General features: G+C 44.3%; 1 protein-coding gene across 2 annotated transcripts in view; it reads right to left on the bottom strand.

The window, feature by feature from the left end:
* ZNF407 (zinc finger protein 407) overlaps window positions 1–22004 on the bottom strand; it is a 1574765-nt gene that overhangs the window by 554340 nt on the left and 998421 nt on the right. For both annotated transcript variants that reach the window (XM_069219421.1, XM_069219420.1), the window contains one exon: window positions 16612–16695. In XM_069219421.1, the coding sequence (XP_069075522.1) occupies window positions 16612–16695 (84 nt within the window). The remainder of the gene's footprint in view (window positions 1–16611; window positions 16696–22004) is intronic.

Genomic DNA, 22004 nt, shown 5'->3' with positions numbered 1-22004 from the left:
AAATAAAGGAACAACAGACCGAAGAAAGTTAAAATCGACATATAAACACAACACTGTACAACATGCACGCACAGAATGTCATTCTACCTATATGGCTTATTTATTAATAAGGCATCCTCAAAGACACAAATTAAGGTACAATAGACAGATGAAAAATAAAATTAAATCAACCTTTGACAAGCATTGGCAAAGCCAATAGGTTTCAACTATGATTTTTCTTTTGCATTCAATCTTACTAGTTGGATTATAAATCTTAGAAAAAGGTTATAATAATGTTTGTTTTAAATTTGATAAACCATTAATAGTTGTTAAGGTTGCGATGTGTGGTGAATTATTATCCCAGGATTACAAACCCGTAATTTGTACCTTATTTAATATGGCACTGTATTACAGTACAGTAATGTGTTGTTAGTAAAGTGGCACTACACCTGCAGCACCATTGAAATCATGCCTCTTTTAACTGCAAGGTAACCGCAGTTTGACTGCCTGTTTAGTATTCAAATAATGCAAAATTTAGTGTTTAGAGGAGCTATGAGAACTTTTGGCCCTGCTGTCACTACACTTGCGGCCCCATTCAAATCATGACCTTAATGCCTGCACGATAACTGCACTAGTGACTGCCTGTTTAGAAGTAAAATGTAGTAATAATTTGTGTTTAGTGGGGTTCCTAGAGCTTTCGGGCACAGTACCACTGCACCATTCACATTATGACCCTAATGCCTGCAAGGTAACGGCATTTGTGACTGCCTGTTTAGTAGTACAATTTAGCAATCATCTGTGTTTAGAGGGGATCTGACATCTTGTGGCACTGGTGCCACTGCACCTGCTGCACCATTAAAGCCATGTCTCTAGTGCCTGCAAGACAACTGAACTTGTGACAGCATGTTTAAAAGTAACAATTAGTAATAATTTGTGTTTAGTGGGGTTCCTAGAGCTTTTGGGCTTGGTCCCACTGCACCTGCTGCATCATTCAAATCATGACCCTAGTGCCGCAAGATAACTGTACTTATGACTGCTTGCTTAGTAGTAAAATATTGCAATATTTTGTTCTTAGAGGAGTTATGAAAATGCTTAGCTCTAGTGCCTCTGCACCTGCTGCACCATTCAAATCATGACCCTATTGCATGTAAGATAACTGCAATTGTGACTGCCTCTTAATAAGTCACATAGAGAATAACAATTCATAATAAAACGTCACCCAATTATACAAATGGCTTTTCTTTAAAAATAAGTGTGCGGTAATTTAAGAAACAAACACAAATAATTGTAATATTTACAACTGTTATTAATAGGAAATGTAATATTAGGTAATGAAAAACACAACATAATGAGTCCGCTCGCAGCTTGCTTTACATCTGCACTCCATATTCCATTAGAAGATGTCCGACATTTAACACACATTTCAATGTGAATTGACTTTCATTCAGTGTATCGTTTCTCAAACAAACACTAAAAAGTAATTATTCACCAAAAACAGGAAGGTGTACTTCAGCCACACTCCACACGATGTCAAAAGCAGAACAGGAGAGCAGGAAGTGACCTGCTAGCCAATAAAAAGCAAGTAAATTTGAGCAACGTTAGAGCAACGTTTGAATGAACAAATGGGAAGTTCAAGTAAGTAAGGGGTGAAATAGGGGCGGGTTCTAAGTCCCTTTAAAAAATGTTTTTAGTAATAACATAAGACTTTGCAAGCACAGCGCTAAAAATGACAGGGTATGACATGCACACACAGAGAGGTAATGGTGTCATTCTACTTACATCGCTTCTCTATTAAGAAGGCATCATAGGGTTTTGTTGGGGGGAGGGGCAGTCCCAGTAGTCAAACACTAAAAAGAGGACAACAATTAGTTTGCTTTGCACTGATCGTCCCAGTGGCGTGGCCAGCATGTATCAGTACAACCATCCAGGGTTGCAGGGATACATGCAGGTCATGCCACAGACACAATCCCTTGATGAAGTATGTGCCTTAAACTCTTGACCCTACACGATCAGTAGGACAATTTGATAGAGTTCATCACAAAGCAAACAAATGATTGTCCTCTTTTTAGTGTTTGACTACAGGGACCACCTCTCCTGCAAAGCCCCCATGATGCCTTATTAACAGATAAGTCATTAGGGAGAATGACACCATTACCACTCTATGTGGGGATATTGTACACTGTCACTTCTAAAGGTTGATTTTAATTTTATTTTTCATCTGTCTATTGTGCCTTTATTTGTATATATTTGTGTCTTTCGGGAACTTGTTTTGACAGATTAAGGGGTGAATCACATTGGCTGGCGTGCTTTACCGCACTCCTATAGGATACTGTGCCTTAGTGACATGACATGCAGTTTGGAATATAAGTTCATGACTTTAACTCTTATATATTCTCTTTTCTCAGCTGTGACTATATCAAGGAAAGGGTCCTAAATATGACTTGCATGCTTTGTCAATTTGTTATGAATGCATTGAATTAAGTTGAAAAACTCAACCATATCACGCAGGGATTTAACAGTGTAAGAATATGGTCTTGAAGAGAGCTGACTGACCCCTGGGGGTAGTTACACAGCTGAAACATGCTGACCTTTTGATGTCAAGGACCATAGGGTCATTTCACTGCTATTAATCTTGCCCAAGATCTTACTCATCAAATCATAGTTCTAGTACCTATTAAGCAATTTTAATTCATTCACTAAATCCCTTTCTTTGTACTTTTCAGTGCTCCACTGACAAATGCTTAGAGTCCACCCACTCACACTAGGTGATGTGGGTCCAATGATGAAGCAGGCCACAGATGGTACCTGTGGGTGAGGACCCAACAAATATATCCAAGAAATATGGCAAAAACACTTATTTAGTAGGGTGCCGACCGCTCACTGACTTTACATATTTGTGAGGTGACGCATATAACCAAGTACTACATGTGATTTAAGAAATCTGGGTCAACCCTCCTTTGTTTAAATTCTGGATTATAGTTTGGGAAGCTGAGGGTCGACCCCATAAAAACTTCTCACTCCTCCTTAGTGTTGATGATCCTTTTCTAGCTGACTGATGACATTCAACATTAAGTACAGAAAAGTTACAAACTGTAATACATACAAAAACATTATTTGGTTTTAAATATAGAGTCATTACTTATATCTTTAAATAAATGAATAATGTCCACATGTAGGAGGCTGGCCTGGCTTCTAGTGGGTACCAAGGGGTACTTACACTCTGTACCGGGTCCAGTTATCCCTTATTAGTGTAGAAGAGGTGTTTCTAGCAGCTTAGGCTGGTAGAAGGTAGCTATAGCAGAGCAGCTTAGGCTGAACTAGGAGACATGCAAAGCTCCTACTATACCACTGGTGTCATATGCACTATATCATAAGAAAACACAATACACAGATATACTAAAAATAAAGGTACTTTATTTTTATGACAATATGCCAAAAGTATCTCAGTGAGTACCCTCAGTATGAGGATAGCAAATATACACAAGATATATGTACACAATACCAAAAATATGCAGTAATAGCAAAAGGAAGTAATGCAAGCAGTGTATAGTTACAATAGATTGCAATAGGAGCACATAGGTATAGGGGCAACACAAACCATATACTCCAAAAGTGGAATGCGAACCACGAATGGACCCCAAACCTATGTGAGCTTGTAGAGGGTCGCTGGGACTGTAAGAAAACAGTGAGGGTTAGAAAAATAGCCCACCCCAAGACCCTGAAAAGTAGGTGTAAAGTGCACCTATATTCCCCAGAGAGCACAGAAGTCGTGATAGGGGAATTCTGCAAGAAAGACCAACACCAGCAATGCAACCAAAGTGGATTTCCGGACGAGAGTACCTGTGGAACAAGGGGACCAAGTCCAAGAGTCGCGACAAAGTCGAGATTGGGCAGATGCCCAGGAAATGCCAGCTGAGGGTGCAAAGAAGCTGCCAGCTGAGGGTGCAAAGAAGCTGCCACCGGATGGTAGAAGCTGTGGATTCTGCAAGAACGAAGAGGACTAGGAACTTCCCCTTTGGAGGATGGATGTCCCACGTCATGAAGAAGCTTGCAGAGGTGTTCCCACGCAGAAAGACCGCAAACAAGCCTTGCTAGCTGCAAGGGTCGCGGTTAGGGTTTTTGGATGCTGCTGTGGCCCAGGAGGGACCAGGATGTCGCCAATTGCGTGAGGAGACAGAGGGGGCACCCAGCAAGGTAGGGAGCCCTCACAGAAGCAGGCAGCACCCGCAGAAGTGCCGGAACAGGAACTACGAAGAGGAGTGAACCGGAGCTCACCCGAAGTCACAAAAGGAGATCCCACGATGCCGGAGGACAACCCAGGAGGTTGTGCACTGCAGGTTAGAGTGTCGGGGTCCCAGGCTTGGCTGTGCACAAAGGAAATCCTGGAAGAGTGCACAGGAGACGGAGCAGCTGCAAATCACGCGGTACCCAGCAATGCAGTCTAGCGTGGGGAGGCAAGGACTTACCTCCACCAAACTTGGACTGAAGAGTCACTGGACTGTGGGAGTCACTTGGACAGAGTTGCTGAGTTCCAGGGATCACGCTCGTCGTGCTGAGAGGGGACCCAGAGGACCGGTGATGCAGTTCTTTTGGTGCCTGCGGTTGCAGGGGGAAGATTCCGTCGACCCACAGGAGATTTCTTCGGAGCTTCTAGTGCAGAGAGGAGGCAGACTACCCCCACAGCATGCACCACCAGGAGAACAGTCGAGAAGGCGGCAGGATCAGCGATACAAGGTTGCAGTAGTCGTCTTTGCTACTTTGTTGCGGTTTTGCAGGCATCCTGAGCAGTCAGCGGTCGATTCCTTGGCAGAAGGTGAAGAGAGAGATGCAGAGGAACTCTGATGAGCTCTTGCATTCGTTATCTAAAGAATTCCCCAAAGCAGAGACCCTAAATAGCCAGAAAAGGAGGTTTGGCTACCTAGGAAGGAGGATAGGCTAGCAACACAGGTAAGAGCCTATCAGGAGGAGTCTCTGACGTCACCTGCTGGCACTGGCCACTCAGAGCAGTCCAGTGTGCCAGCAGCACCTCTGTTTCCAAGATGGCAGAGGTCTGGAGCACACTGGAGGAGCTCTGGGCACCTCCCCTGGGAGGTGCAGGTCAGGGGAGTGGTCACTCCCCTTTCCTTTGTCCAGTTTCACGCCAGAGCAGGGCTGGGGGATCCCTGAACCGGTGTAGACTGGCTTATGCAGAGATGGGCACCATCTGTGCCCATCAAAGCATTTCCAGAGGCTGGGGGAGGCTACTCCTCCCCAGCCCGGACACCTTTTTCCAAAGGGAGAGGGTGTAACACCCTCTCTCTGAGGAAGTCCTTTGTTCTGCCTTCCTGGGCCAGGCCTGGCTGGACCCCAGGAGGGCAGAAACCTCTCTGAGGGGTTGGCAGCAGCAGCAGCTGCAGTGAAACCCCGGGAAAGGCAGTTTGGCAGTACCCGGGTCTGTGCTAGAGACTCGGGGGATCATGGAATTGTCTCACAAATGCCAAGATAGCATTGGGGTGACAATTCCATGATCTAAGACATGTTACATGGCCATGTTCGGAGTTACCATTGTGACGCTGTACATAGGTAGTGACCTATGTACAGTGCACGCGTGTAATGGTGTCCCTGCACTCACAAAGTCTGGGGAATTTGCCCTGAACGATGCGGGGGCACCTTGGCTAGTGCCAGGGTGCCCACACACTAAGTAACTTAGCACCCAACCTTTACCAGGTAAAGGTTAGACATATAGGTGACTTATAAGTTACTTAAGTACAGTGGTAAATGGCTGTGAAATAACGTGGACGTTATTTCACTCAGGCTGCAGTGGCAGGCCTGTGTAAGAATTGTCAGAGCTCCCTATGGGTGGCAAAAGAAATGCTGCAGCCCATAGGGATCTCCTGGAACCCCAATACCCTGGGTACCTCAGTACCATATACTAGGGAATTATAAGGGTGTTCCAGTATGCCAATGTGAAGTGGTAACATTGGTCACTAGCCTGTTAGTGACAATTTGGAAAGAGAGAGCATAACCACTGAGGTTCTGGTTAGCAGAGCCTCAGTGAGACAGTTAGGCATCACACAGGGAACATATACATATAGGCCACAAACTTATGAGCACTGGAGTCCTGGCTAGCAGGGTCCCAGTGACACATAACAAACATACTGAAAACATAGGGTTTTCACTATGAGCACTGGGCCCTGGCTAGAAGGATCCCAGTGAGACAGTGAAAACACCCTGACATATACTCACAAACAGGCCAAAAGTGGGGGTAACAAGGCTAGAAAGAGGCTACTTTCTCACACAACCCCCCCCCCCCCAAACGAAGGACAATAAGGCTAACCTTGGCCAGTTGAGATTTTATTGTCTAAGTGGTGATAAGTAGAGAGTAGCTCTGCAATAGACTGGTTACTCCCTTTATCATCCACTATATGGTTACTTCCCTGTGGGGATGTAAACCACCCTGTTTGAAGTTTTTTAGCTAACCAACTATGTGAAGATATATTTTCAGAGTTTCTATCAGTAAGTTTTAGTTTAGAACAGTGGGAATTGTCCACTGGACCTATTTCTAGTGCTGAGAATGCCAGACAGGGATGCTGTCTCAGTAAAGCCATAGCTGGGCAAAAACTTTGTCCATATGGCTGGAAGAGAGAACAGGGATGCTGTTTCTCTTGATTTGGAGCAGGGCCTCCACACTAGGGCATGAGCTCCACACTAGGCATGAGCTCCACACTAGGGCAGGGTTGCTGTCCTAAGTGTTGTGAGGTAGTGCAGGGTTTCTGCACTAAAGTTTCTCTGAGAGGGTTGGAGGGATGCTCCATGTTAACTAAAATGGGGCTCTTTTTCTCACCAATATTAGTTATCCCACAGAGAGGTACTTCCACCTCAAGGAGTACAGCTATGCCAGCTGATGATTCCCTTGGAACAGGTGCCACCCCAGGAGAGGTTTCTCCCACCACAGGAATGGTATCCTGAATGGCAGGGTGGTTAGGGGATACCGTGATACCCTTTTTACCTGTTGTTGGAGAGGGATCCTGAGTTTTCAGGCCTTCTCTCCTTTGCTTTTTAATTTCAGTAGAAATGAGAGGGAACAATTCCTCAGGGATACCCAGCATGGCTGCATGGGTATAAAACTCTACATCAGCCCAACCTGAGGCCTCTAGGTCATTACCTAAGAGACAGTCTACAGGTAAGCTAGGTGACACTACCACCTGCTTAGGGCCAGTAACTCCACCCCAACTAAGCTGAACTATAGCTAAGGGAAGAAACTTAGTGGAGTTATGGACATCAATAATCTTATACTGTTGTCCAATGATGTGTTGTTCAGGAGCTACTAGGTTTTCAGTCACCAGAGTGATACTGGCACCTGTGTCCCTGTAGGCCTGGGCCTCAACACCATTTATTGAAACTGTCTGCCTGTACTTATCCATTGTAAGGGGACAAGCAGCCGGTGTGGCAAGGCCAATGCCACTAGGTGTGACATAAACCGTCTTGGGACTGACTACCCCAGTTTCTATGATAGACCCATAAGTGAACCCAACTACACCCTTAGTTTGACTGTTGCCAGCAGTCCCACCACTATTATCACTACTGCTAGGGGCACTAGAGCTTGATGTATTAGTGGTGGTAGGCTCAGGGGGTTTACCTGGACAGGACTTATCCCCTGGCCTATGGCCTCTATTTTTACACACAAAGCACCAAGGCTTTTTAATGTGTGTAGGTTGTGAAGAAGAAGAGGAAGAATTTGTTTTATCCCCACCCCCTGAAGAGTGTTTAGGATTTGAAGAAGGATCTTTGGTTTTACCCTTATCCCCATGCTTATCCTGAGATTTCTCACCATCTTTCTTCTTGCCATCCTTGTCACCACCTGTATGAACTTTTCTGTTCACTCTTGTTCTGACCCATTTGTCTGCCTTCTTTCCCAATTCTTGGGGAGAGGTCAGATCTGAGTCCACTAGATATTGGTGTAACAAATCAGACACACAGTTATTCAGAATATGCTCTCTCAGGATCAGACTATACATGCTTTCATAGTCAGAAATTTTACTGCCATGTAACCACCCCTCTAAGGCCTTCATTGAATGGTCAACAAAGTCTACCCAGTCTTGTGAAGACTCTTTTCTGGTTTCTCTGAACTTAATCCTGTATTGTTCAGTGGTTAAGCCAAATCCATCCAAGAGTGCATTCTTTAAAACTGTAAAATTATTGGCATCACTTTCCTTCAAAGTAAGGAGCCTATCCCTACCCTTTCCACAGAAAGATAGCCATAGGATAGCAACCCACTGACTTTGAGGGACCCCCTGTACAACACTGGCCCTCTCAAGTGCAGCAAACCACTTGTTAATGTCATTCCCCTCCTTGTAAGGGGGAACTATCTTATGCAGATTCCTAGAATCATGCTCTTTCACAGGATTACTGTCTGGAATACTGCTGCTGCCACCATGGGGTCCTAACCCCAACATCTGTCTTTCCTTTTCTAAGTCTAAAGATTCCCTGTCTAGAGCCAGCTGTTGCTGTTTACGCTTCAGCCTGGACTCTTCCACTCTCAATCTATTGAGCTCCCTTTCTAACATTCTGTCATGAGGGTGGGTGGGTTGGGCATGCTTTGACACAGAAGAATGGTGTGAATGAACAGAGGGAGAATTTACCCTAACAGTTGGCACTCTAACAACTTGACCTGCAGGAATGACATCCTTACTGTGATGAGAGCTCACATTAGTACCAGTTATGCTAGGTGGTCTGCTAAGGGGCAAGTTGGAAAGAATACCATCTAACATTCTTGCTGGGGCTGCCCCAGAATCAGAGTGTGAACCATCTCCTAACTTCTCAACAGATGTGCCAGCTAAGGCCTTATCATTTTCAATGAGCATGTTAATCAACAATTCTCTAGAGGGATTCTTCCCTAACCCTAAACCTCTATCAATGCAGAGACTCCTTACACCTTTCCAGCTAAGGTGGTCATAAGCAGAGCTGACCAGATCAAGAGTAGGACCTGTACCAGACATGATAGAAAAGGTTTAAGGGACAGAAAAAGAAAGAAAAAGTTTCAGAACTTTTTAAGGAAACAGAAAAAAAACGTTTTCAACTTTTTAGAAACTGTTTGAAAGTTTAGAGGTACTTTTCAGCACTTAGCAAATAGAGTAAGAGAAGAAAAGCAAAACTTTTTGGTTAGGTGTACATACACTGAACTTGTTTTGTATATTTTTCTCTTATGAAAAGTACAAAATGACAAAGTGGTAAGTAGTTACAAGTACTTATCCCACCGCTGCACAACCAATGTAGGAGGCTGGCCTGGCTTGCAGTGGGTACCAATGGGTACTTACACTCTGTACCAGGTCCAGTTATCCCTTATTAGTGTAGAAGAGGTGTTTCTAGCAGCTTAGGCTAGTAGAAGGTAGCTATAGCAGAGCAGCTTAGGCTGAACTAGGAGACATGCAAAGCTCCTACTATACCACTGGTGGCATATGCACAATATCATAAGAAAACACAACACAAAGATATACTAAAAATAAAGGTACTTTATTTTTATGACAATATGCCAAAAGTATCTCAGTGAGTACCCTCAGTATGAGGATAGCAAATATACACAAGATATATGTACATAATACCAAAAATATGAAGTAATGCAAGCAGTGTATAGTTACAATAGATTGCAATAGGAGCACATAGGTATAGGGGCAACACAAACCATATACTCCAAAAGTGGAATGCGAACCACAAATGGACCCCAAACCTATGGGAGCTTGTAGAGGGTCGCTGGGACTGTAAGAAAACAGTGAGGGTTAGAAAAATAGCCCACCCCAAGACCCTGAAAAGTAGGTGTAAAGTGCACCTATATTCCCCAGAGAGCACAGAAGTCGTGATAGGGGAATTCTGCAAGAAAGACCAACACCAGCAATGCAACCAAAGTGGATTTCCGGACGAGAGTACCTGTGGAACAAGGGGACCAAGTCCAAGAGTCGCGACAAAGTCGAGATTGGGCAGATGCCCAGGAAATGCCAGCTGAGGGTGCAAAGAAGCTGCCAGCTGAGGGTGCAAAGAAGCTGCCACCGGATGGTAGAAGCTGTGGATTCTGCAAGAACGAAGAGGACTAGGAACTTCCCCTTTGGAGGATGGATGTCCCACGTCATGAAGAAGCTTGCAGAGGTGTTCCCACGCAGAAAGACCGCAAACAAGCCTTGCTAGCTGCAAGGGTCGCGGTTAGGGTTTTTGGATGCTGCTGTGGCCCAGGAGGGACCAGGATGTCGCCAATTGCGTGAGGAGACAGAGGGGGTGCCCAGCAAGGTAGGGAACTCTCACAGAAGCAGGCAGCACCCGCAGAAGTGCGAGAACAGGCACTACGAAGAGGAGTGAACCGGAGCTCACCCGAAGTCACAAAAGGAGATCCCACGACGCCGAAGGACAACCCAGGAGGTTGTGCACTGCAGGTTAGAGTGTCGGGGACCCAGGCTTGGCTGTGCACAAAGGAAATCCTGGAAGAGTGCACAGGAGCCGGAGCAGCTGCAAATCATGCGGTACCCAGCAATGCAGTCTAGCGTGGAGAGGCAAGGACTTACCTCCACCCATGAAGAGTCACTGGACTGTGGGAGTCACTTGGACAGAGTTGCTGAGTTACAGGGACCACGTTCGTCGTGCTGAGAGGGGACCCAGATGACCGGTGATGCAGTTCTTTTGGTGCCTGCAGTTGCAGGGGGAAGATTCCGTCGACCCACAGGAGATTTCTTCGGAGCTTCTAGTGCAGAGAGGAGGCAGACTACCCCCACAGCATGCACCACCAGGAGAACAGTTGAGAAGGCGGCAGGATCAGCGATACAAAGTTACAGTAGTCGTCTTTGCTACTTTGTTGCGGTTTTGCAGGCGTCCTGAGCAGTCAGCAGTCGATTCCTTGGCAGAAGGTGAAGGGAGAGATGCAGAGGAACTCTGATGAGCTCTTGCATTCGTTATCTAAAGAATTCCCCAAAGCAGAGACCCTAAATAGCCAGAAAAGGAGGTTTGGCTACCTAGGAAGGAGGATAGGCTAGCAACACAGGTAAGAGCCTATCAGGAGGAGTCTCTGACGTCACCTGCTGGCACTGGCCACTCAGAGCAGTCCAGTGTGCCAGCAGCACCTCTGTTTCCAAGATGGCAGAGGTCTGGAGCACACTGGAGGAGCTCTGGGCACCTCCCCTGGGAGGTGCAGGTCAGGGGAGTGGTCACTCCCCTTTCCTTTGTCCATTTTCGCGCCAGAGCAGGGCTGGGGATCCCTGAACCGGTGTAGACTGGCTTATGCAGAGATGGGCACCATCTGTGCCCATCAAAGCATTTCCAGAGGCTGGGGGAGGCTACTCCTCCCCAGCCCTGACACCTTTTTCCAAAGGGAGAGGGTGTAACACCCTCTCTCTGAGGAAGTCCTTTGTTCTGCCTTCCTGGGCCAGGCCTGGCTGGACCCCAGGAGGGCAGAAACCTCTCTGAGGGGTTGGCAGCAGCAGCAGCTGCAGTGAAACCCCGGGAAAGGCAGTTCGGGAGTACCCGGGTCTGTGCTAGAGACTCGGGGGATCATGGAATTGTCTCCCCAATGCCAGGATGGCATTGGGGTGACAATTCCATGATCTTAGACATGTTACATGGCCATGTTCGGAGTTAGCATTGTGACGCTGTACATAGGTAGGGACCTATGTACAGTGAACGCGTGTAATGGTGTCCCCGCACTCACAAAGTCTGGGGAATTTGCCCTGAACGATGTGGGGGCACCTTGGCTAGTGCCAAGGTGCCCACACACTAAGTAACTTAGCACCCAACCTTTACCAGGCAAAGGTTAGACATATAGGTGACTTATAAGTTACTTAAGTGCAGTGGTAAATGGCTGTGAAATAACGTGGACGTTATTTCACTCAGGCTGCAGTGGCAGGTCTTTGTAAGAATTGTCAGAGCTCCCTATGGGTGGCAAAAGAAATGCTGCAGCCCATAGGGATCTCCTGGAACCCCAATACCCTGGGTACCTCAGTACCATATACTAGGGAATTATAAGGGTGTTCCAGTATGCCAATATGAATTGGTAAAATTGGTCACTAGCCTGTTAGTAACAATTTGGAAAGAGAGAGCATAACCACTGAGGTTCTGGTTAGCAGAGCCTCAGTGAGACAGTTAGGCACCACACAGGGAACACATACATATAGGCCACAAACCTATGAGCACTGGGGTCCTGGCTAGCAGGGTCCCAGTGACACATAACAAACATACTGAAAACATAGGGTTTTCACTATGAGCACTGGGCCCTGGCTAGAAGGATCCCATTGAGACAGTGAAAACACCCTCACATATACTCACAAACAAAAGTGGGGGTAACAAGGCTAGAAAGAGGCTACTTTCTCACACCACAATAAAAATAATAATAACAACAACAAAACAATAATAATAGCTATGGACTAACACAATCTGCACAGTTTACAAACAGTGCCAACAGATGGTTGTGCTATATCATTAAAAATATGAAAATTTTTAACATCACATATTTGTATGTGAACTTTTTAGAGAAGATGAAAAAGGTTGAACTTTCCATCTCAATTGCTCGGAAAGCTGAAGACAGTGACAAAGTTAGTAGATCTAACCCCATGAGGTGTTCTTTCAGTGAGGTCTGCCTAGTGAACTTATTAGTATTGTGATGGCTAGGCCATCTCCCATTTTTCATTACCCATCTCTATCATACTTATTTGAGACATCAGATTCTCTGAGGCACCCTTTGGCTGAAACTGAATTGTACCCTTCTTTCTTCAAGAACAGTCCCGGAACTTCTAAAAACAGACCAAGTCTTTTAACTGTTAGAAAGGCCAGGCCACGTCCAAAAGTTCTGGAAAAAAACCTCCACATATTCTCTACTCTGCCATTCCTACCTAAAGTATAACAGAGATGAGAGCAGACTCAGCTCAAACTCTTTATAGAAGAAAACTACCATTTAGATTGGGTCCAATCAGGATTAAAATCTCGTTCTGGCACAGAAACTGAAGCTTTAAAAATAGCTGACACATTATAATTTCTGCCTCATCATCCACTTTGACCCATTGGGCAGCCTTTGACACTGTGAATCTCTCCACTCTCCTAAATATGTTGAGGGAGAGCAAATTCAGTTTATATCAGTGTTATACAATTTCAGCGACATTCATTTATTGTATTCAATGAAAAGATTAAAGTCAAAAACAACACTGCAATCAGAGGAGTTTATGTCAGTAGAATATATGAGTGAGAGATTGGGTCAGCCAACACGTGTTTGGTCCTCTCTATGGTGAAGAAACTGGGGATTTTTCCAGGCTAAGAATCTCTGTGGTCAGGCTTCAAAGTGCTGCAATCCTCTCAAATAAGAAGATGTGTGTGGCTGAGGTATGGCTGCAGTGCTCTGGTGATCCTCGGACTGATTAAGTCAGAAGAGGGTGTAATACGAATAAGGCCAGTATACCAACCAACCAGGAAAGGGAACTCTGTGGAGCATTTAGTAAGGAGACAATTAACCTCCTATTTGAGGAATGAGATGTCAGTTGTTTGCCTCAGTTTGTGTCGGGAGGTCCTTCTCCTGGTTTGTTGGGTTCTGGTGACATTTATAAACCATGAGTTCCAAGATGGCAAGGTGGGACCATATTATAATTGGTATTCAGAATGCTTATATGTTGATATTGTATGATTTAATAATTTATTTTAGTATTCTTTAAAAATATTAGAAGGAGAAGGACCCAATTTCCATATGGCTTGCTACTACCTTTGGTGCCGTATGACAAAACTTCACAAAACTTTCGAAAACAAAAGGTTCATCTTCCTCAACTTCTTCCTTGAACATTCTAGGGTGATCTGTCAAGTGGGGACCAACAAAAAGGGAGAGTCCCAAAACGTGTTTTGCGCATGCATTTTTCCATAGGAAACTGAACAGTGATGCAGGAAAAAATCGCTGAAGGGGATTACACCAAAATTGGAAGATAGATAGATCTTTACAGACAAAGTGTGCTTTTAGTGATCTGATGTAAATACGTTCAGTAGTTTTTGAGAAATTAAGGTTCAAAATTTATGTATATATAGAGAGACGCAGTAGTACCGTGGGTCTGGGAGATCAAGAGATTGGATATGATTATCTGCCTCACATCAACACAATCGTTTGGCAGCTGTTTTATGACTTAGTCCCTGTGGCGTGAAAAAATTGTTTTGAAAAATCTAGTTTGGTAATGATAACCTGATCCCCCCCAAGGCCTTATGATGGGGCGGGGCAGGGGGTTTTGAGCCCCAGAGAGACCCACCCAGGGGCCAAAAACAGATTTTGCCTTTGGATGGCCCTGCATGGGCTTCATGTTTTAGGCATTATAGATGTTGTAGTGCCCGAGGTAGAGGCAGAGCCACCACCAACAATTTAAAGAAGTGTTGTGTGGCAGGCAAGTAGAACAGGAGCCACCAGGGAAACTTTAAAAAAAATATAGTGCAAGTCTCCTGGGTCACTGAATGTGTGACCCAAAGAAAACTTACCATTATTTTTAAAACACTCCGAGATGGAGCTGAATACTCTTCAGCTGGTGTGCGGGAACCTCTTGTGGTTGGTTTTATGGCCGCTTTTTGTGGGTTCAAGATTGTAAAAGAATGACTCAAACAGAGAAACTCAAAGAGAGACTCAAACAGAGATTCTAAAACGGTAGGCCCCCAGCTTCAGTAATATTTTTACTATTTCATTGATGTGTAATGAAATAGAAAACAAAGGGTGTATTTTCATTTAATGTGCTGTTGTAAATTGAAGCAAGAGAGCAGTGATCCTGTTATTGTTTCCTGAAAAGCATGCTGAAACTGAAAGGTGCTACAATGTTATTACTCGAGTTACAGGTGTCTAAAAATAAATATATTTAAAGCCCTTGACATTAGTAAAAATAGCAGATGCCTTCAGTATCCTGGAAGAAAGAATCACACAATCCGATCGAAACTATCACAGGAAATGCATTTGTCATATGGCTTTTCGTTCACCAAAATGCTGTTGCTCTAGGAGAAATGTTTACAAGATCTTCTACCCCAGATTAGTAGTTGCCCCTTTTTCTAAAAGTGATCTGCGTCAACAATTTATTGTATGCTTTACAGTCAATCTAACAAGATGGTCCCAACACCCATGGGTGTGTAGTGTTCGGATATGGAAAACTGGACATTAACAACAGAAAAACTTCTTAGAATATTTCAGCAAGGGGATAGTGATGACGCAAGAACAAAGATGACACAAAGGATTCTTATACAGGTACTATCCTCGGTTAGCACCATTCATGTTAGAAGATGGATACATCAATGATTTGCTCAGAATCTCGGAACAATACATCGTAAACAAGATCCCATGAGCCATCCCACTAAAATGCGATAAACGCTTTGAGATCAGGCACCCTTTGTCACCCTATTTCATATCAGGCCTGGCTCTAGCGAGTGGGCCAGGTGGGCTGGGCCCACCCAAAAATGACCTTTGGCCCTCCCACTAACAGCAGAAGAGGCCACAGAGAAAGCCCTGTAAAGTGCTTCCTCCATGTTGGCAAATGTGATTTTTTTGTTTCACCTTTGTTTACTTTAATTATCAGTCAGGGGCCAATGAGAAATCTCTAGAATATATTTCATAGTGCATTGTTTTAATAATAGCTGTTTTATTTGTGTACTGATAGGATGAAAAATACCACCTGAAACAAAACTCTGGGCATGCCCGTAAAAAGGAAACAGCCTGATGGTGAGCTTAGCACATGTCCGAGGCAAACTGCAGTGGGGAGGTGTGTGTTGGGGAAGACGAGAGAGGGTTTACCTGCCAATGATGAAGCAGGTGCAGTGGCACCAGAACCCAGGTTGTAAGCTACCTCCGGAATTGTTGAAAATTGGGCACACATTGGCCCACCCAAACGCCCCCTTGGCCCATTCAGATATAAATTCCTGGAATTGGGCCTCTTTTATATAAGCGGCAAACATATTTTGAGTACACCATCAAGATCACTAAATAATCTCTCATCTGTTTCAAGCTACACGTTGCACGCCTCAAAAATCTGTTTTATTCTAACAAAGGGTTAAACTATTCTCTCTCACTGCACCACCTTTGGGGTGTAAGAGGGGGAGGTTGGTAAGGAAGTGTGCTTCACGCCTGAAGTTGATAATCGTTTGCATTTGAACCTTACGTGTGGCATGCCCAGTTATGGGTTCTAGACAGCCAATTCCTTCTTTGAGAGTGTGTGTTTTTGCAGGGTTTGGTACTCTTTATGGAAACGCCAGAGAATTTGAGTTGGAAAGTTAAAGGGCAAAAAGCTCTGCGATCACAAACAAATTTGAGCAATCCATAACCCCGCGCTCTAATCCATAATACTTGCGTTAGCTGAGCAATATATTTGACAAAGTAATACAAACCTGAAAACAAAATGAAAGCTTCATGTGCTGTCTCATATCAGTTTTAGAAAATATGCTTCAGTGTACAATAATTGGACACCTGACCTTTGCAACTCAATATTTTTCAGCCACTTAAAAAGTCAAGGAGAAAGTGAAATCTAGCCCATATTGTACTTCTAACGAAGAATAGAAGACTGAAAGAAAATGGCGGACAGGGGGAACATTCCAGTGCCTGGGCTGCCTTTCATATGCTGTATCCGCCTGCTCGAGCCGCCCCTACAGAGACAAAGAGCATAGACATGAAAGACGGCTTGGACTGACCTGTGTGCTGCCGTCGATGCTTTGTGAGGGCGTGTCGGGTCCCACCGGCGAAGCCACAGAGGTCACACAGGAATGACTTCTCGCCTGTTGCAACAATAAACAGATGAGGGACTGCGCAGGTCACAGATCATTAAAACATATCTATCAAGGCTTTCAGGGTTACTAATTCCTCCAATCAAATGTTTCCATGTAAATATGTCAAATGGGATTGAAATTACCACTGCGGTTTATTGACTGTGATAAAATCTGAAAAGCACCACTGAACATAATTACATACTTGTCAGACCCATAAAAATTAGCTTTATTATCAATGGAATGGTTTTGTACAACTTCATTTCTGTTAGATGTCTTCCAGATGGGGCTGCTTTATGCACTTGAACAGTTTTTATGCATATCTGGATTTTTTACAATTCCCATACATCTGTCCTTTCTGCGCCCAGCAAAGACTGCGTGGAAAAGTTAATATACAGCGCATATGATTGTGCTTAAATAAAATACATCACATTTATTGACTAGAAAAGTGTGAAGACTGGGAAATGATGAAAGGCCTTTATTAACGTCTTAGTTGGTTGCTCTTTCCCCGAAAATGTTAATCAACGGATGTAATTTCTTGAATACATCGAAGCGCTAAGCAACAATTAAGCATAGCATTCACAAGCAGCGGTAATTCAATGGTGCCTCTAAAACTTTTGCGACATAAAGAAAACAAGTCTTGGGATTGCTAACCAATCCGCAGTAGGATTCACACTGTTCATCTTTAATGATAATTCTCCCTTCCAAGCTGCTGCAACAATTAGGCATAGATTTGGCAGGCACAGTACATGCGAAGAGTTTGAATCTTCTTTTTTTACTACCCTATTTCCTGAATAACATTCTGCCCTGAAGTTTATAAATGTAATAGATCACATTATGTAGTTTCATATTCATGCAGTAATTTCTTCTGTGGCTTTGGCTTTCATTCCACAAAGCCCAAGGTGATAGAGGCTGCAAGCCAGCCGCCTGCAGCTTAGACTGGGCTTACTGGGACCGACAAAGTACCACAAAACAGAACCGTGCAAGCAATGGGCTTCTGTGCGAGTACAGGACATATACTTGGGTTAGTGGCAAAAGATGAGGACGTTGTGGTTGCAAGGTAAAAATGAAATGGTTGACGCACCTGGTTATCTTCGGCAACTAACTTCTACCTCAACCGTTCTCACTCATCTGCAAAATGAACGCGCCAGACTGAGTCAGTTCTCACTGAATAATTCCGCCTTGGGTGCATCTGTTCTTTCCATGTTTCAATTCAATAACATACCGTGACAGAGATGGCAGGCCACAGCTAAGCCCGTCATGCTTTAAACTGCAGCCGGGCTGTTGGGCAGGCTGCAGGTGTTCCTTTTTCCCAAGGGAGGTTTCCATGATCTGCCAGCCCACAGACACCCAGACGCACCTAAGCACAGCAGTGTAGAGGGGCTGTGGAGGACAGTGGAGCTACACAGAGAGGAGGAAGGCACAGACCCTAGGACTTTAATTTGATACAGTCTGTGTTGTATTCTCTGTGTCCCACCCACCTAATTTAGTGTGTTGGTGCATGAAGTGTTGTTAGTGTGTAGAATATGTCCTTTCCCAGATCTAACCATTGCCGGCTGGTGGAATCAGAGAAACATTAGCAACTCCTGGTGGGCTTTAAATATGAAAGTACTTGAACCTTGTAAGTACCTGTACCTGCCAATAAATCCACTCTATGTTGTACTTCAAAGTCTAAAAGAAGGCTTATTTTTACCAATGCAACAGTCTAATAAGAAGCGATGTGTAGTGTATGCTAAATAAGTTCAGAGCATTGTACTCTGAGACCCGCACTAATTTAAGGGATTCCTTAGTTTCACGTTGCAGACGAATTGCAAGAGCACAGAACTCTTTAACCCAGGTGGGAGGCCCATGGAAAAGCAGAATTATTTATCTTTTACTGTCATGATGAACAATAAAGTCCATAGTCTCAACTTCAACCCTAATGGGTGCTAATTCCCACATGCCTAGATTCCAAGGGAGGTGCTTTATGGTTTGCAGAAACTTATGTATGTCAAGAGCTTTTGTCACTGAGTATCTATGCTGAGAGGAGGAAGGGTTCTACGCTAATGTGTTTCACTGTGAACATCTAGAACATTAGATCACAAGAGGCTGAGCGAAGAGGGTACTGTAGCTCCTGGTGGAAATGCCCGTTAACATTCTGGAGCCAAAAGCCTGACAACCCACTGGTTAAGAGTCCGACCTGCCAGCAAGAAACTGTCAGAGGAGCATGAGCTCTGTGCTCTTCTCGGAGCTGGGGTGAAATGGTGTGGGAATGAGAACATTGTTAGTTTTCTCTCTGTAGTATGCCAAGCAAAGGGATGGTCTGCTGTGGACTTCTGATCTAGCCAGACTGAGAGGGCACTAGCAAGTGAAAGCTGTTAACAACTGGCACATTAAAGACCAGCACCTATCACTCCTTTGATTTTGGTGTCATTACTTTAACTGAGGGCCTACCCTCTTAATTCTGGTTATGGGTGTTTAAACAGGTGCAGATAAAGGGTATTTCGTAATTTTCAAAATGGGCCATCGGAGTACGAGGCATAAGTACTACAATGGTGTGAGGTGAATTAAGTTTATGATGTCTGGTGATAACCAGGAGTGCCTGCTGGGCGAATAATGCACATGTGCTTTGTTTCTTCAGCAAGGATTCTTGTCTGACTTGTACCTTGGTTACTGGAGGGAAAGACTGAGCCGTGTCTGTCAATGATTGTTGGTCGAGCCTTGTTTACAACAGGTGTGTCACCTATGTACTCCGCTGTCCAGCTGTTTTGGGTTGCTTGCTGTATGGAGTATGACGTGAGACTTGCAGTTCAAGATTGTTAAGGTGTCCATATTTGACAAGCAATTATTGTGTTGCTTAAGGTGTGGTTTAACTCCCACAGGTTTGAGCACTATAAAAGTTTCAGTTGTAAATAACAATCAAAAGGCATGCAAACGAGAAAATATGTAGTAATCTAGTTACTGCAAAATGTTTCCATTTGCACAAAAATCAAAATTACTACCTCGTTTGATGTGAAATCTCACACCTTGAAGTATGGCCTTAATGCCCCTTTAGCTTTAATCTAGAATTATACAGGGGAATGATGTTAATGTTTGCTTATTAGCATTTGAAAACAAAAAATCCATGGGGACTTCTGGACATTGGGAGGTGGCTTTGAAAAAAGACATCCTTGCCGCAAAAAAACAATAGGGAAACTAAAGGGAAGGATTACATTTAAACAACAATATGACACTTTTTCCCACATGTATTGGGGGACTATTAAGAGGATTTTTTTATTTTGAGCTGTAGTACACAAATAAAACCTGTTAAAATATTACTTTCTAGAGAGATTTAGTCCAGATTACAAGAAAATGAACTGGGTTCTATATACATTTGTTGCGCCCTTTCGAAATCTGCCCCGCCTATGCATTTCGGTGCAATTTTTAATCCTGAATGAAAAGGCAAGTGCATACCCTTCGTCCAGTAAAATAAAGTGTAAGAAAAAGATCAGCTCCTGCTCATAAAAGAAGAGTCAGCAGGACGTTATAGGGGCCACCTCCATTACCTAGGTTTATATGCTCTATAAAAACAAATTTTTGGGCCACTTCCCTGTTTAACTCATCGCAGAAAATGACAGATTAATGCATAATTCAGCACAATAGATTATTCCCACCAAGGTGGACAATGTAAGAAAATGCCTCAGAAATCATGGCTCTGACAGGTTCTACGAAGGTAAGACAAATATACTTGTAATGCTCGAAGGGGCGTTCATAATTGTATTCTTTCCAGACAGGCGCAGTGTAGGATTTTCGGTTACTGGTTAAGAAGGGGTGAAACCCTACTCAAGAAGCGACTACAATCCTTGGCAGGGTAAAACACAAGCAAAACCCCAAATTACCTGTGTTCAACCCTCCGGTAGCTTGGCAAAAAGCAGTCAGGCTTAAATTAGAGGCAACATGTAAAGTATTTATACAACACACAAACAGCAATACAGTAAAGACACAACACAAGAAGCATCCTACACAAATTTAGAAAAGTAGAGCAAAATGTAATAAATTAGTAGACACAAAAATGAAAAAAATCTAATTAGTAAAACTGAAGATATGCAATTTTAAAATGATTGTGAAAATCAAGTATTACGAATTAGAAAGCGCCAACTGTGGTTATCTGGTCATGGTAGACCAGGTACAAGTTACAAATTCAGGCCTACCACGATAAAGCATAAGCAGGATACAGGACTGAGTTCAGTCAGCTGAAAAGTATCTTGCGGTTCTGGGCGTAGACATGTGAAGACCTTGAATCAAGCTGTGCAGACCGGTGTTAAGGAGCTGTCGATGAGAAGTTGCGATGCAAGATCCGGCTTTGAGATGCGTTGAGAAGCAGCAGAGACAATGACTGTTGACAAAGAGCTGCAATACGAGGTCCTCTGTTGTCACAGAGGAAGCCGGTGGGGCATCCAAAGATGTGCACTGTGATGTGTTGGCGCAGCGAACGAGATGTATCACATTGGGCTGATCTGGACATCGAAGAAGCCAGCAGGGATTGTGAGGAATTGCACTGATATGCATCGAGGACGAGCTGCGTCGCACTTGGCCAGAGTTGACAGCGGGTTGCGTCAAGATGTGTGGAGTTGCACCGCCATTGAAGAAGCCTGTTATGTCCCTGTTGCTTGACCGGGGGTTGCTAACTGACCCTTGGATACTGTTTTGAGTCTTAGGTCCACTCAGGCAGACTAGGTTTAGCAGGGCAGCTTACAGCAGCAAAAGTGTCCCGCTGCAGCAACAGCAGGCCCTGGTCAGTATGCAGGTCAGCAGGGCAGACTTAACAGTTGGGCAGTCCTTCTTCCTGGCAGAGTCCACAGGTCTAGAAGTGATCTGAAGGGTTGGGGGTCTGAGGGTCCACTACTTATATCTGGTGCCCACTTTGAAGCGTAAGAAGTCTCTAGAGCTTTCCCCCTACAGAGGGTTCTTGAATTTTGTTCTTCCCTGCCCTGGCCCCATCTTGTCCGTGGGCACAAAAGATTAGTGTAAAATCCTTTGCTTCCCTTTTTCTGCACTACAACTCTGTTCCCTGGGAAGTAACCACCTGCTGAAAAAGGCTATTGGCTGATCTAGGCCCTCCTTATTTAGCTGCAAGAGCACTGCCCCTATGCCATGCTCTTAGGCATCTGTCTGCACAATGAACTCTTAGGAGAAGTCAGGGGCCTTGAGCATGGGTGCCATGCATATGGCCTTCTTCAGGATGTCAAAAGCGTTATGACACACCTCTGTCAAGATCACCTATCTGAGCTGCTTCTCAGAGTCAGTTCTATTAAGGGAGTAACCATAGTGCCATAACCCTTGGTGATGTGAAAGTGTGGTAG

This window comes from Pleurodeles waltl, chromosome 2_2 (assembly GCF_031143425.1).
Source record: "Pleurodeles waltl isolate 20211129_DDA chromosome 2_2, aPleWal1.hap1.20221129, whole genome shotgun sequence".
Lineage (NCBI taxonomy): Eukaryota > Metazoa > Chordata > Amphibia > Caudata > Salamandridae > Pleurodeles > Pleurodeles waltl.
This window is presented reverse-complemented; position numbering and strand designations above follow the sequence as displayed.